At 40.6% G+C, this 15,315-nt stretch overlaps 1 protein-coding gene across 7 annotated transcripts in view; it reads right to left on the reverse strand.

The window, feature by feature from the left end:
- Window positions 1–2,887: 2,887 nt before the first annotated feature.
- Mybpc1 (myosin binding protein C, slow type) overlaps window positions 2,888–15,315 on the reverse strand; it is a 90,083-nt gene continuing 77,655 nt past the window's right edge. For 3 of the 7 annotated variants that reach the window (XM_021173524.1, XM_021173521.1, XM_021173520.1), the window contains 6 exons: window positions 13,784–13,923; window positions 10,684–10,843; window positions 9,351–9,487; window positions 7,342–7,528; window positions 4,298–4,340; window positions 2,888–3,193 (listed from right to left, as the gene is read on the reverse strand). In XM_021173524.1, the coding sequence (XP_021029183.1) occupies window positions 4,327–4,340; window positions 7,342–7,528; window positions 9,351–9,487; window positions 10,684–10,843; window positions 13,784–13,923 (638 nt within the window). In that variant the 3' untranslated portion in view covers window positions 2,888–3,193; window positions 4,298–4,326. Of the gene's footprint in view, window positions 3,194–4,297; window positions 4,341–5,675; window positions 5,735–7,341; window positions 7,529–9,350; window positions 9,488–10,683; window positions 10,844–13,783; window positions 13,924–15,315 lie in introns of all 7 variants that reach the window. The other 4 variants (XM_021173523.1, XM_021173519.1, XM_021173522.1 and 1 more) reach the window with 4 other exon arrangements.

The raw sequence follows: 15,315 nt of genomic DNA on the forward strand, positions 1-15,315 counted from the left end.
CCAGACTTCATTTGTGCAAAATACCTGAGTCATTAATGTTCAGATAGCGTTCCTAATGGGATGACTCACATTATGTTCACGACTAGCTTTATGGGTTGTTTGTTTGTTTTCGAGATAGGGTTTCTCTGTGTCGTCTTGGCTGTCCTGGAACTCACTCTGTAGATCAGGCTGGCCTCAAGAGATCCTCCTGTCTCTGCCTCCCCAGTGCTGGGATTAAAGGCGTGCACTGCCACTGCCTGGCTAGCTTTATGTGTAAAAATTTAAAACTCTCTGGACCATAAAGAGAATTGGGACATCCAAACATTAAGGGTTAATTTTTGCAATCAGCCTGGTCTTGTACAACTTTAGCAAACCTGCTATTTCTGCTTCTGTAAACAAAAGCTTGCTTTGCCCAGACGACCTTCTGCTTGTGCATAGACACAATGTAACGTTGTGCTCTTTGCCTTTAAAATCCCCAGACTGAGGAGGCGGGGCAGTGTATTCAGGATCTGCAAGTCTTAGGTGTAGACCTGACACCACTATAGGAATAAAAGCCTCCTCTTTAAAAAAAAAAAATGTATTCATGATCAGAATGGTCAACCTCTGAACAACTCCTTAACACCAACGAACACAGATGTCTGCATAAGGATTTTGCATGACAGCTCTTCGTGTCCCTGATTCAGCTGCTAGGATAATGAAAATATTCAAAGAATATGTTTGTGCTGAACACTAGAGGCAGGAAAGGCTCCCCCCCCCCCTTGGAACAGCAATGTAACAACTTTTTATTTTTTTATTTTTGCTTATTTTGTATTATAGTAATTTAGAGGCGATTTGAAGTATACAGGAGGAAACATGTAGATTAATGCACATACTATGATATTTTGGATATAGAAAACTTGAGCGCCGGGCAGTGGTGGCACACGCCTTTAATCCCAGCACTTGGGAGGCAGAGGCAGGTGGATTTCTGAGTTCAAGGCCAGCCTGGTCTACAGAGTGAGTTCCAGGACAGCCAGGGCTGCACAGAGAAACCCTGTCTCAAAACAAAACAAAACACAAAAAAACCCAACCCAACCCAACCAAACCAAACCAACCAACCAACCGACCAACCAACATAACCTTGAGCATCTAAAAATGTCAGTACCCACAAGGTACTAACCGGAGCCACTCTACGGATCCTAGGGGAGTAAGAGACAACCATTATTTTGGCGTGATTAAAGGCCTAAGAGCAAAGTTAGTACCCAAGGAGCAAGATTACCAAGCAGTGGGAACAGAAGAAAAGGGACCCATCATAGTTTGACTATAGAGTAGTTTTCTCTGGAAATTCCCAGATGCATAACAACCACGCAGACATTCATCTTCCCCTCTGTGAGTCCATCATTATCAGCCCAGGGGCCGCTCACACGTTCCCATTGGAAATTTGGAAAGGGAGAGGAGGAAATATTTTAAATCTCATTGCAAGATGCTATGGTGACATCTGCAAACAACGATGAATTGAGCCCCTGGGGGAACAACAAAAGAAGGGGGCTATTGGGAGTGGTGGTTAAGAGAATTAAAAATTTAGGTGTGGTACTGTACACTTCTGCTCCTTTATCTGAAACTAAGGAAGAGTGAAGAAGTTCACAAGATTGCGGCATTGTTATATAAGCATTTATCAACAGCTTGATTTTATTTTTTAAAAGGTTAACTAAAATTGACTACTAAGTCTGGAGCTGCTTCATAGAATACAGTAACCCTCTGGTACTAGGACTGGCTGTTTGGGCAAACATGGTGAGCGGGTCTAGAAATTTCTCCTTAGGGGTTGTAGTGGCTATTCCTGGTTGTCAACTTGACTATATTTGGAATGAACTACAATCCAGAATTGGAAGGCTCACCAGTGACCCTAATCTGGAGGCTAGGAGATAGAAGTTTCTGATCTGGATCTTGGTATGGAGATTTTGAGCCATAGTGGCTATGGATTCCAGAAGATTAAATCTCTGAGTTCAAGATCATCTGGGATTAAAGGTGTGGTGGAATACACCTTTAATCTGGGCTACACCTTTCTTCTGGGATTAAGGGTGTGGTGGAACACACCTTTAATCTGGGCTACACCTTCTGCTGGAGACCATATAAGGACATTGGAAGAAGGGAGTCTCACTTTGGCTCCTTTGCCTGCTTGCCGTGGGGGACTGAGTAACTGCTAGATCCTTGGACTTCCATTCACAGCTACTACTGAACCATTGTTGAGAATTGGACTGCAGACTCTATAAGTCATCAATAAATTCCTTTACTATATAGAGACTTTCTAAGTTCTGTGACTCTAGAGAACCCTGACTAATACAGGGGTATTATGGGCAACAGACCCAAGCTTGGTAGCATCCGGGCCCTAAGCCTTTTGCCTCAGCTTTGACTGAGACTACAACTCCAAATGTATAGCAAATAGTGCATTATTTCAGCATACATATTGCAAACTTGTTCCATTTACTAAATACCTTTTTCTTTTTCTTTTTTAACTGAAAAGAAAATGCCTGAAAGGTAAAGTTGTGATAACTCTTATTAAGTTCACATGGAAAAAGAGGGCATAGACCCTCATGTTAAGTAGGTTTGTGTGAACCAAACAAGTCCACTTAGAAAAGTTGATTTAGAAAAATGTATGAAAGCCAACTTTAGTGTTTCATGCCTCACCTCTAAGCCCAGCACTCAGGAGGCTGTGGCAAAAGACTCGCCATGAGTTCGAGGCCAGCCTGGAGCACGCAGCAGAAGGGTAATCAAGAGAGACGGATTTTTTTTTCAGGATCCCATTATATTGTGATTTCTTTACTCTGGGGGAAGCCTTTGGAGATGGCTATTATAAAATGAAATAGTGGCTTTTCCTTATTATACAGTTGGCTTTTTACTAAGGTACAGTGAACCAGGCAAGTGAACAAAGTAGGACAGCACAAGAGACTTTGTTTGCAATTTTTAATTAAGCAATCTGTGCAAACAATTATTCTTCTTATTATTTTTTTACTTTCTTCAAGGTTAGGAGGAAAGAAAGAAAGTGACCACACTTGGGGGCCTGGGAGAAAACCAGAAAGTACTATCCATTTGCAATCAGATTTCAAAGCAGTGGTGTGTCTAGAAGCAATGCCCTGCCCTCAGTATTCCTCTGGATTACTTGATTGTAAGTCTCGCAAATAGGAATCAATTATGTTTGGAGGCACGCCTTGCAGGAGGAGCCTGCAGAAGGACAGCCCACCTAGAAAAGACAAAATGGAAAAAGGGAACGTTAAAGGCAGCTATGTAAAAGATGACGGAGAGAACGCTCCTGAACTAGCTGCCTACAAACAGGGTTGGTTTTGTTCTTGTTAGCTACAGGACTCATGCAGTCCCTACTTGAAATCTTCTCCTGGTTCTAATGCATTTGGGATATAATGCACTTGGCATCTCGAGGGAAAAAAATCAAGTTCCTGGCAGACTCATAATAATTTACTCCTCTACCGTTAAATCTCGGTTTAAATTCCCACCCGTTGGAGAGTGCACTGCTCTTTGAGAGGTTTGGGGAACCCTCCACGTATGATGGAAAGGTTCTGACTGAACGGCTGTTAGTCAACAGGAGAGCCATTTCTTAACGTTCTTTTTAATTAAGAACGTAATTGTGATTCAAGCCCACTGGGAAAGAAGCTTTAACTTTGGCCATCTATAAACTGTGCAAAAAATAGAACTAATACCTTCTGAGAGTGAGAGAAATGCCAACTAGTATTTCATACCTACCTTCTGAATTCCTGTTATATAGATATATATTAAAAAAAAAAAAACCAACCTCAGAGGTCATTCAAGAGAGAACCCATGAAGCCAGAACTCTGCACTGCCCTTTAATGAATGCTTCACTTGCTAAAAAAAAAATTCATGACCAGACAAAGCAGCATGCTGTTTGAACATTCTTAAAACTTCTTTGATGCAAATTTGAAAAACTCATTCTCCTTAATAAAAACAAAACAAAAAAAACCAACCAACCAACCACATCACATATTGGTAGAAATGATGCCACGTATATACAGGTCCATTCCTTGATGCAAAGAATTCAGAATGCATGGGGATCACTCATTCATTTTCATGTACGTCAAATGCTCTGAGCCATGCTCTGCTGCATTCAATCACTCGCTACATGTCAAGAAGAAATGGTTGAGAAGGATCAGTAGTGGATGTTAGTTTCAAGATCCAGAAATACAAATTAAAACTAGGAGGTTAGCAGGTTCTATTTCCACTGGGTTACGGAATGAAAATCATGCCATACTCCACAGGCTCAGTATGGCTTATGACATTCATAAGCTTCATATGCTAAAGCCATATGAAAGCTTACCTTGGGTGACAATATACATTCAAACATCCTTACTGTGCTACGACTAAGGGAGAGAGAGAAAGAAAAAGAGAGACGTTGTAAGCATTAATAAAGTGCTGATATCAAAGTTGAGTGTATGTTGAAGGTGAAATTATGGTCACAATGGTGAGGTGATTTCATTAATCCTTAGTCGGGTGAAGGGCAAAGGAAAAAAAATAAAGTGAAGGGTGTCACTTCAAGAGGATCATTAATGCATAAAAAATTAATAATATGCATCACCACTTTGCTAGAATAGGTGGCAAAGCTAATCTGACTAGTGCATATTTATGGTAAGAGATTCCAAACTGTTAGCTTAAAAAAATACCCTACAACATATATATATCGTGTTTTTCAACAAAAGAAAAACATAGGCAAAATTTAACAATGTTAGTGTTCATATATATATGTTGAAATTCCAAAAGGCAAAATTATCAAGTATAAATATTAAACTAGTATATTTTATAATATTCAATTTGGGACCGATGATGTGGGACTAACCTAAGTTAGGCCTTAAACTCTAGCTCCTGGGTGAGTGTGCTATAACCTACAGAACTTCAGAGGAAGAACTCTGATATTTTTGTTCTCCTCAGGGCTGCCATTACCTCTAAATTCAGAAAGCAGATACTGTAAATTCAGGCCTAGATCTACGTTAGGGTTTAATTCTGGTGGTTTGCCTCAGGGAACTCCTAATTAGCTCTTCCAGCGAGAGCGAGTTCCATACCTATGACTGCTTTTTTGTGTAACACATAGGGCCCTCAACGTTTCCTTTCTTTTAAGTTTATAAACATATGGAGTAATTGGGATACCGTAAAGATATCCATACTGTCCAAGAGAGGAATAGGTTAGATATTTTTCCAATGAATTTAGAATGGGAAAAAAAAATCTTACATCTGAGACTCTCCAGATGCTACACCTGCTTTTGTAACCTCCACCCAAAATGCACAGAGCACGCGCTCTTCAACTTCAGGTGCCCCATTTCTAAATTTCATCACGGATATAAATACCCTATGTTGTAAAACTATATTCAACACATCTTTCTCCATTTGAAAAAATGAAAACATTAGGCAAATGTCCTTGTTTCCAAAGGTTTCCTCCAATGTAGCTTTCTGACTTTACAGGGGGAGCTGGTCTAGTACTTAAGTCTTCTGATAAAAGATACAGGTTTTACATTAATTAATAATATTCTTGGATAATTTGCCTTCCTCGTTCATGGCATAAACACTGTATGCCATGAGCTTCTAAGAAATAACAGTTAAAAGCAGCAACCAAGAAAAATCAAGCTTTACATGCAAAATGCGTTTTCATGTAAGAGGAATGGAACGGAAAATGGAAGTATCCAGTGGGGGTGAACTTATTGAACCTGTTGCTGCCCCTCCAGGGAGACTGGCTGTCCAGGGGTATTTACTCCTTGATATATCACTGCAGAATTAGAATATTTGTACCATATTTATTTATTCTCAGTTAACATTCTTACCTTTCAATACATAGCTTAACTCGTTTAAGTAACCCCTTGTGAGAAAACAATCCCAACGACAAACAGTCCCAGCTTTGTTTTTAGGACCAAAAGCTTATATTAAGAGAGAGATTACAGTTGATAACTTATCATGATTTTTTTTATAAAAGAATACATTGTTCTCTTTATTAAACCCAGTCTTTATTCCGTTTCCTATAAAATTACTCAGAGCAGCCTAACATTTGCATGCAAAATATCACTTGTTTGCATAGAAGGCTCCAAATACTGAATCGCTTAGGAGACTACCATTTTGTGCCCTTAACATTTCGTTATTTTCAAGGCGTGAATTTTTGACAATTTTTTATTTTTTATTTTTTTTGCTTCTGGATGCTAGAAATTTATCAGTGATACCTTGATAATATCAATAATACCGTGATGTAAAGCTAGAAGTGTAGGAAGCAGATAACTTAACGAATGTGGCCTAAATCATCACTTAAGGCTAAGAAAACAACTAAGCGCAGTGGTCACGTCCGTAAGGCCTTTCTCGGTAGTGAGTGAGCTGTGGAATTTTTTATGAATATCATAGGCCCTGTGTTTATGACACAGAAATATCTCTCACCACTCAATTCTGAGTTATCGTCTACCCAAGGATATAAACCTAAGAGGAAGAATATACACTATAAGGAAGGAACATTAGAAGAGCATGTCACTGTCCAAGAAGTTTCCTATATTCTAGGCCAAAACGAGGAGGAAAAATATCTTTAAAAAATACCTTAGACATTTATTGTGACTATAAGATGCATATTTACAAAGCCATCTTTTTAAGTTTTAAATTCTAATTGTTTCATCATAAACAGGGATAATAGAATATTTCGGTCATCAGAGGAGAGAAATAAAATAAAGAATGAGAGAAAAGACATTGTAATCACGTTGTCTGATATCTCGTGATATCCGATATCCCAAAGTGGGTTTGGTTGTTAAGAAAAACTTTAGGATAGACTGTTGTCAATAAGAAATGTGATTAAGATAATTTATGCTAATATTTTTCTCCTATATAAATCCTTATGTGGTTTTCTTGGGCTTGTATTAGTTGTGGCATTTCTTAAATGGAATATAAACCTGTAAAAATTCTTTAGTATATAAATATATGTATATATGTATATATATATATATATATATATATATATATGTATATAGTTTCACAGATTACTACAAACGGTGTGACTTCCTTAACTGTGGTTTCACTAGATAAGCTCTATAACTAGGCTTCCATTTGCCGATGCACTGTGTCACTGAAGCAATACTGTTCTTATTTTATTCCTTCTCACAATGCTGTCCACCTCCATTCACTGAAATTAATATTCCTTTAATTAACAAGAATTTTAAAAACTACTAAAGTAAGTTAACCCAGATAGTCAGGTATCTTAACAAGCATGAATGCAGAGGTAGAGGTGTCCTGTCTGTCCCCACCAATTCAGCCCTGTCACTTCATATTGTCTGGATTTTGCATTCCGAGGTTCTTTAAGCCATATCCTTTATCTTAAGCCTACAGATAAGTTCTTAGTTGGCGTACCTTTCACCTCCAGTTTGCATTCAATCTCCACCGTCCCGAGGTCATTGACTGCTTTGCAGCAGTACGTGCCTCCGTCATAAGGACTAGGCTTGCGGATCTCCAGGGTACAGACTCCTTGGTTGCTGAACATTCTGTATCTTGGGTCATCCACAATAGCCACTTTGTTTTTCATCCAGGTGATTTTGGGCTGAAGTTCAGATTGAAGAAAGTCAAGTCAAAGCCTACGATGTATGAACCATATTAGGAGACCCAGCAGTGGGATTTAAAAGCATGGATTGGAAAGAAAGGGCATTTAAGAAGGGCAGCTGCTTCCCTCCTGTTTGTCTCAAATCCAGGTCTATTTCATTAGCAAGAGACTAAGTGGGCGGCTCTAAAGAAGCAAGCTGGGATTGTTCAGAGGTCAGCTTGGGGCACTCCTCGCAGATGGATTAAGTTGCCTTCCACATTAATCTACATGGGTACAGAGTGTTCAATGACAAGATATTGAGTTCTGTGCCTCTATTGTCTTGCAAGTGTGTTTGTAGGTGTGCTGGTTGTGAAAATCCTTGCACAGTGTGCACATCACACCACACTGTGTGCCTTGAATTCATCAGTAGTTTCCAGATGTTAAAATTTGATCTACAGGTTTATGCTGTGAGTTCATTATAAAGAGTGGGCTGCAGGGTAGTTTTTCATACAATTCCCAAAAGGCACCATGATCTTCAGATTGTCTCTAATTCTTCATAGGTTGTATGAGCCTCGCCCACCATTTCCCCTCCCCTCTGACATGTCTACCATCTCACCATCTAGGGGTACAAGATCAGTTCGGACTGAGTAACACAAGATCAGCAACAGACTCATCACCCAGGAAGGTGAGTCTCTGTGAGTTGACTCTTAGACTATATTTTAGGCATTGCTCTTCCCCACCTTCCTACTTATTCCTTCCCTCTGTAAACATTCCCACCCTACACACGATCGCTCAGACGCTCTGTGTTTATTACTTTGTCGCTCTCAGACCCCAGAGTGGGAGCATTTTTTTTTTTATCTTTTATCCATTCCTCTCCCTCCTTCCACCTCTCAAATGGGAACATTCCTGGAGGCTCTGGGGCCTTGGCCTTTTACTACCTCCCACCCCCCAATGCTATTCCTGAAGGGTGGTATGTAGCATCTTCCTGCTGAGACTCCCCAGCTGACAGCAGCAGCCTGAGCCTTCCTCCTAAACTGGGGGTTAACATTGCCTTATTGCCAGGTGGAGGGACCCACGCCACATCTGTGTACACATTAATTCAGTACCTTCCTCCTATGCTCCTTCTGGCTTCTCCCTTGAACATCCCCCATTCTGCCCAAGATAATATGGCTACTGTTACTTTGTTTCATTCTAGCAGAGTTTTCAAAATTTGAGATTACTTTCCCTGGGTGGCACCCAGGGATACAGACGACTATGAACAACTTCTCCTGTTACTTTTCAACACCAACAAGATGAAACTTGAAAACATTTCTAAGTGTCCTCAGTTGGTTTTGATACCCTCATTTTTTTTAGCAGAGCCCAGTTTATATGTATAGTATAGTATGTTATAGAGCTCTTGGTGAAGGTCAAATCCCAGGACACACTTTCTGTTATGAACCCATAGCCCAAACCTGTAGATCAAGTTTTAAAAGCTGGAAGCGACTGATGGATCAAGAGTGTGTATATTCAAGGCACACAGTGTGCACAACACCACCACCTCCTTTTTCCCAGGTGAGACCACACCCCATTTGCTCCCCTCTTGCTTCTGCTGTGTGGTTTTGTTTCTTCATCAGCTACCCACTAGATAATAAAGACATATACCACGTTCATTACTACTACATTTCAATATATTTATCCAGAAATTCCATCTTTCTTCACTCCCCAACCCTAGAAAGACTCGAATAGGAGTTGGGAGGCCTGTTTATCTTTTTACTTACCCATATAGCATTGCAAATATAAAAGAGAGGCTTTGGAATCAATTAAGTAATTCAGTGTCCCTTAGGGATTAAGTAATTCATGGTACCTTGGGATTTCCTCGGACGCTGCAGTTCAGGGTGGCATTGTAACCAGCGATGGCATAGGTGTTAACCAAAGGTTGAGTAAACATGGGGGCCTCTGTGAAATTGAAGTCTTCGTACACTGGATTTTTATAGATCTTACCTTAAAAATGAGTATTAAAAGATGTTTAAAAATGGAAGTCAGCTTGAGAGTGTTATTTTTAGCATCCTTTACTTATGAGTAAAACTTTCTTCTCAGAAAAGCATGAGCAAATGCCCCATGTTGTTTATTCTGATGGGGACACACACAAAGCAGGCTACACCTGAAGCAGAAGCTAAAATAGTTATGAGACACTAAACCTAGTACTGACTGGATGTGGCTGTCTTTCTGAGTTTCTTGATCAAAGATATGTTCTAATGTGGAAATTCCAGAAAAGGACTTTGTTGGGGGCTTGATCTGATGCTGTGTTGATCTGATTCACACATGCTGAATTCTGAATCCCAAAATTCAGTTGCCCTCAGGCCAGTGTATCCTCACATGCACCAGATTTGTTGTGTAAACCTTGCTGCCCAATTTAAAGCTATTCGTAAATAAAAGGCTGGAGCCTGTCTGTGATTGGGCAGTAGAAAGAGAAAGGTGGGACCTGAGAATCAAGTGTGTGTGTGGGGTGGGGGTCGGGGGGCGTTCAAGAGAGACCATGGAGGTAGAGGTGAGGGAAGAAAGAGAGGAGGAGAAAGGAGATAGGGAGAGGAGGATGCGGCCATGAGAGGAGATGGACCAGGGGCATGTGGCTGGGGGAGTGCCCTCAGGGTAAAATGGTGGAGTAGAAATAACCCTGGTGAAACTCAGTAAGTATCATGGGACAGGACTGATGACTGGGGTGTAAGTTAGAATAGTTCACAACCTGCCGGATCTAGGATTACTGCTAAGTAAAATACCAAAATTTTGTGTCTTTTATACAGACTCGCTAATAATTCATTTACAGGACTTGAGAGCCATTGTAGAAATGATAGAATTCAGCTCCTCCCCACCCTTTTAGAGTGGATCTCATGTAAATGCTACATTGAAGGTGTCAAAAAACAAACAGAAAACCAAGAAATGCGCCATCTTATCTGTGTGACATTCACCACCTATAGACCCAGCAACTAGAACCTGGAATGAATTACATTTCTAAGCTCTATAATAATAATGTAATTCCCCTAGAAAACACTTTACCTGTAGAACTGAAGTTTTACTTGGATAGTATTACCCTGATTTCCCAGCATGCTCATCCTCACTCCTGTTCTTCCTATCTTCTCTTTAACTCCCTCCCCGTGAGTCCATCAAGGTTTCTGAATGTCCATCCACTCCCAACTCACCGTCCTTGGCAATCACTGCACTCTCCTTTGTCATAGTCGCATCCTCGCTAAGGCCGCACATGTTTTCAGCAAAGACCCGGAAGTAATACTCGTTCCCTATGACCAGCTCAGTAATGGTGGCGTTGGTTCGGTGGTAATGTTCAATGACGGTGAACCATTCCTGAAGGGAAAAAAAATGATTATAATTTGATGAAAATCATCTATGGATGGGAACAAAAAGAATGTGTCATTGATTTTAAAAAAGCATTAATTTTTATATGGAGAGCAATGACAATCTACATTTGTTACTATATTACTTATCTACAGTTGTTTGCAATTTAGTCTTCATTTATGTATTAGATTCATATCTACTATTTTTTTTTTGAGACATTTCTCTGTATAGCCCTGGCTGTCCTGGAACTCACTTTGTAGACCAGGCTGGCCTAGAACTCAGAAATCTGCCTGCCTCTGCCTCCCGAGTGCTGGGATCAAAGGTGTGCGCCACCACGCCCGGCTCATATCAACTATTTTTATATTTTTCCTAAGTCCATAATTTCTGTCATCTACTTATCTATGCATTAGATTCATATCACCTACTATTTTTATATTTTTATAAGCCCATAATTTTTGTCATCTACTTATCCACTCATTGATTTATCAATCTTTTGTGGGACAAAATATAATTATAGAATTTAAGTGATAATTTTACTGTTTCGAGTATTAAAGGAAGCTAAATAACTAGAGAAAAATTTATAGTATCCAATACATTTGTTTATTAATCTAGGTTATTTTAGCTATCACCTCTACCCTGCCTATTTCTCTCTGTATTATTTGTGCCATTTTGATTATTCTTTATGACTTTAGCCTGGATGTTTTTTCTCATAACCCTTAAATTCACACACACACACACACATAATTTATGTACTTGTTTGATCTCCCAACTCCAGTGGATGCACTGTCAATATAAACCCTGCCTTCTCTCCCCACCTCACAGAACCTATGCCAGTACCTGGCACCTGGTAAACTCAATACACAAAGTAAATATGGAGTATTTAATGGATGAGTGAATAAATAGGTTAAGACCCTTGGTATGATCCTCCCCATACCAAGAAAAGCTTAGCCTCGCTGCCAGGCGAAGACCACACTATCCAGCTTGTTTTATACTGGAGAAAGCACACTTGCTAACAAAAACATGCTTTCTAAAGGAAAAGCATTTTCCTTGGAATTTTCAAGTCCATCGTTATCTATAGATTTTGGATAATTTAATACCAGAAGAGCATAGCTATGAATTCTTTACTTACAAAACTCTTTATGCAAACCTTTAGCCTAGCTTTTTTTTTTAAGATTTATTTATTTTTATTATATGTAAGTACACTATAGCTGTCTTCAGACAGCTCCAGAAGAGGGAGTCAGATCTTGTAACAGATCTTGTGAGCCACCATGTGGTTGCTGGAATTTGAACTTCGGACCTTTGGAAAAGCAGTCGGGTGCTCTTACCCACTGAGCTATCGCACCAGCCCGCTTCTTTTTATATATATATATTGGCTCATCATACGGTTTTATGGCTTTCATCTTGCCTTGACTGATGAGTACCCCATGAACAGGAATTCTCTCTCTCTCTCTCTCTCTCTCTCTCTCTCTCTCTCTCTCCTTCACTCCCCCACCCTCAGCCCCACCCCCGCCCCAGCAGATACAACAGTGCTAACACATAGCAAGAGGAGTAAAAGGAGTGAATGTTTGGGTCCCCATAATAGAAATGAAGTGGGAAGCCCTGGGGATGTGGGTGAATGCTGGAACCTGCCAGGGGTTGGCTTGTCCCCTTGAAGAAGCATTGGTAGAACAAACACCTGGTCCTCAGTCTGTCACTGCTGAAATGCAAGAGAAACATAAGGGCTGGTCAGGGTCACCAGGCAGTCACATGGAAAGTCCCGGCCTAGCTGGACTTGGCTGGATCCCTGAGAGTAAGGTGCATTAAAAGTAAGATGGGCCGAGAGAATATGCAGACTGGGAGGGGGCCTCCACAGAGCCTGGTGCTTCTGGGTCCTCTGCTAGCAAACATTAGGGTCAAGGCCTAAAAAGATCATGCATTGTGGAAGAAGTCTGAGACATCCAGGGCCTTCTTGCCAGGGTCACCCAGCAGTCCATCTCTCAGACTGTTAAGTTTAGATGAGAAGTGTCACTAGAAATGTCAAATCTCATTTTGTCACGCTCATGTAGCACTTGCTCAGGAAAAAAAAATGGCCATACTAAAACCAGTATTAAACATGTTTGCCTTTAACACCCCAGCCCCTTCTATGAAGCCAGCATAACTTCATGATCTAAGTTCTTGCTGAGGTCTAAGTGTGTAATGCACAAAGACTTTATACCATTCACTATGATGTTTTATTATGACAATGAAACATATTCTATTCCAATGTGTGTCCAAACATTCATTCATTCAATCTCTTACAAGAAGATAAGAGGGTATATGGCATATGGATTCTATACAGTAGGAGAGTATAGCATAGGAATTCTTATTCAGCATTTAGCACAGAAATTCTGTTCACCGGCAAGACACTGATTCTTCCTGAGCCCCAATTCCCCATCTATGAAAGATAGATTGCAGTAAGCCATTATTCCTACAGGACTGCATCTTGAACACATCAGGCTGGTTTCTTTCTCAGAGCCTTAGTGCACGATGTAACTTTCAGAATCTTTCTTTTCTAGTTGATGACTATCTATTTTTTAAAATATTAGTTTTAAGCCCATACTGTGTAATGTTTATTTCACAAGGAGAAAGCATTGCATAGTGAATATTTATTGACTGAAGAACAAATTTCATTTGCATTTCACTACCTGTGTTAGACTGTCTCTGTCTCATAATAACCACACAGTATAAGGATTTATACCTTTATTTTATAGATAAGGAAATGGGGATCAAGGAGGTCAAAAGGCTGGTTGTGCACATACAACTTAAGAGGAGGCACTGGGATTTAATTCAGCCCCAAAGCCCCACCTTCCTGGTCCAGCTGCATCACTCTTCCATGTTCCCTGCAGTCTCTACCAGAGAGACCTCATGACATGCCTATTACAGCTGATGGATCTGACTTGGTCCTGATGTTGGATCAGAAGCCAGACTTACCATGCTTTTCTTGTCGGCCTTCTGGATGGTGTACCCTGTGATGGCAGCATTCCCATCGTCCTTTGGTGGTGTCCATGTTAGGGCAACATTCTCTCCCCACACATCTTCAATAGTCACAGTCTGGGGTGGACCTGGACGGTCTGTAAGATGGATTCATGCCACTGCTGTGAATTCATGTTCCCATCCAGTCTACACCCTGCTACATGATTATATCTTAAAATGTCCTTTTTCTCATTACAGGGGCATCACTTCCAGACTCTGCCATGGGATCTACACACAACCTGTGCTTCCTTCATCTGAGTGGATTCCAGACAGGGCCAAGGGCACAGAGCAGTCTCATATTCCTCTTAGCTTAGAAGACCCCTTAAAGTTTTATTTAAAGAACTTCAAGTTTCCCAGAGGAAGTGTGCGTTTAGTTAGAGAACCTCAAGTCCCAGCAAATTGACTGGAACCAAAAAAAAGATTGGAAACAAGGCTTCTCTTGGCACGGATACTTAGCTAATTTTTGCTTGACTTTTTAGATATGTGTGATCTTTAACTCAGCATCTTTTGCCTTAGCCTTCTACATACTAGGATTACAGGCATGCATCACTATGCTGGGCCCTTAAGCTCTGTTCATGTGTGTGAGCAGTATATGCATGTATGGGTGTGCACATGTCAGGGATGGGGAGATGCACACATGTGGAAGCCAGAGGAGGGTATCAGGTGTTTCTATCCACCTTATTTCTTTGAGGTTAAGAGTCTCTTTCTGAACCTAGAGCTACTGTTTTTTAGCTTCACTGGTAGGTGGGAAGTTACAACAAGCCTGATCTCTCCTTTCAACTCAGTGCTGGGCTTTTGGGTCCATGCAGGACCACAAGTGGCTAGCTCTGTGGGATGCTGGGGTCCAAATCCAGGTCCTCATGCTTGTGGACCCTTGCTATCTGAGCCGTCTCACTAGCCCCCCCCCCCCAAACGTTCTTGCTGACATTGCAAAAATGACGGAAGCATTTAAGCTGGAGGCATGGGCTGCGTATAAAGATCCTTCCCGACTCTGTTTCCCTAGCTTTGAACAACCATGAGAACTGACCTATTTATTTTCTATAGGTACTGACTAGTGCAAATGATCGACTCCTGTGGCCAATTATGTGACTTTTGTTGATGTTTCTTTACATTAGGAAAAGTCTTCACTCTTTACCCAAACCTTAGCGCTAGTGAATTGCAGGTGTGGCAAGGAATATTTAAACTGTCTAGAAGATGCTATGCCTTTTAATATAAGGATCAGTATAAGAAATTCTTTATCATCAAGGAATTAGAAATTATAAAGCAATGATGATGGAGTTCACTGAAAGCATGTCCACTAATTACATTATGCACACATCCCAGGCTTCCTATGATTAATATGAGTAGTCAGTGAAAGTTATTTTGTGATGGTTTGTATATCCTTGGACCAGGGAGTGGCACCATCTGAAGATGTGGCCTTGTTGGAATAGGTGTGACCTGGTTGGAATGGGTGTGTCACTGTGGGTGTGGGTATAAGATCCTCAACCTAG

This window comes from Mus caroli, chromosome 10 (assembly GCF_900094665.2).
Source record: "Mus caroli chromosome 10, CAROLI_EIJ_v1.1, whole genome shotgun sequence".
In the NCBI taxonomy this organism is placed as follows: domain Eukaryota; kingdom Metazoa; phylum Chordata; class Mammalia; order Rodentia; family Muridae; genus Mus; species Mus caroli.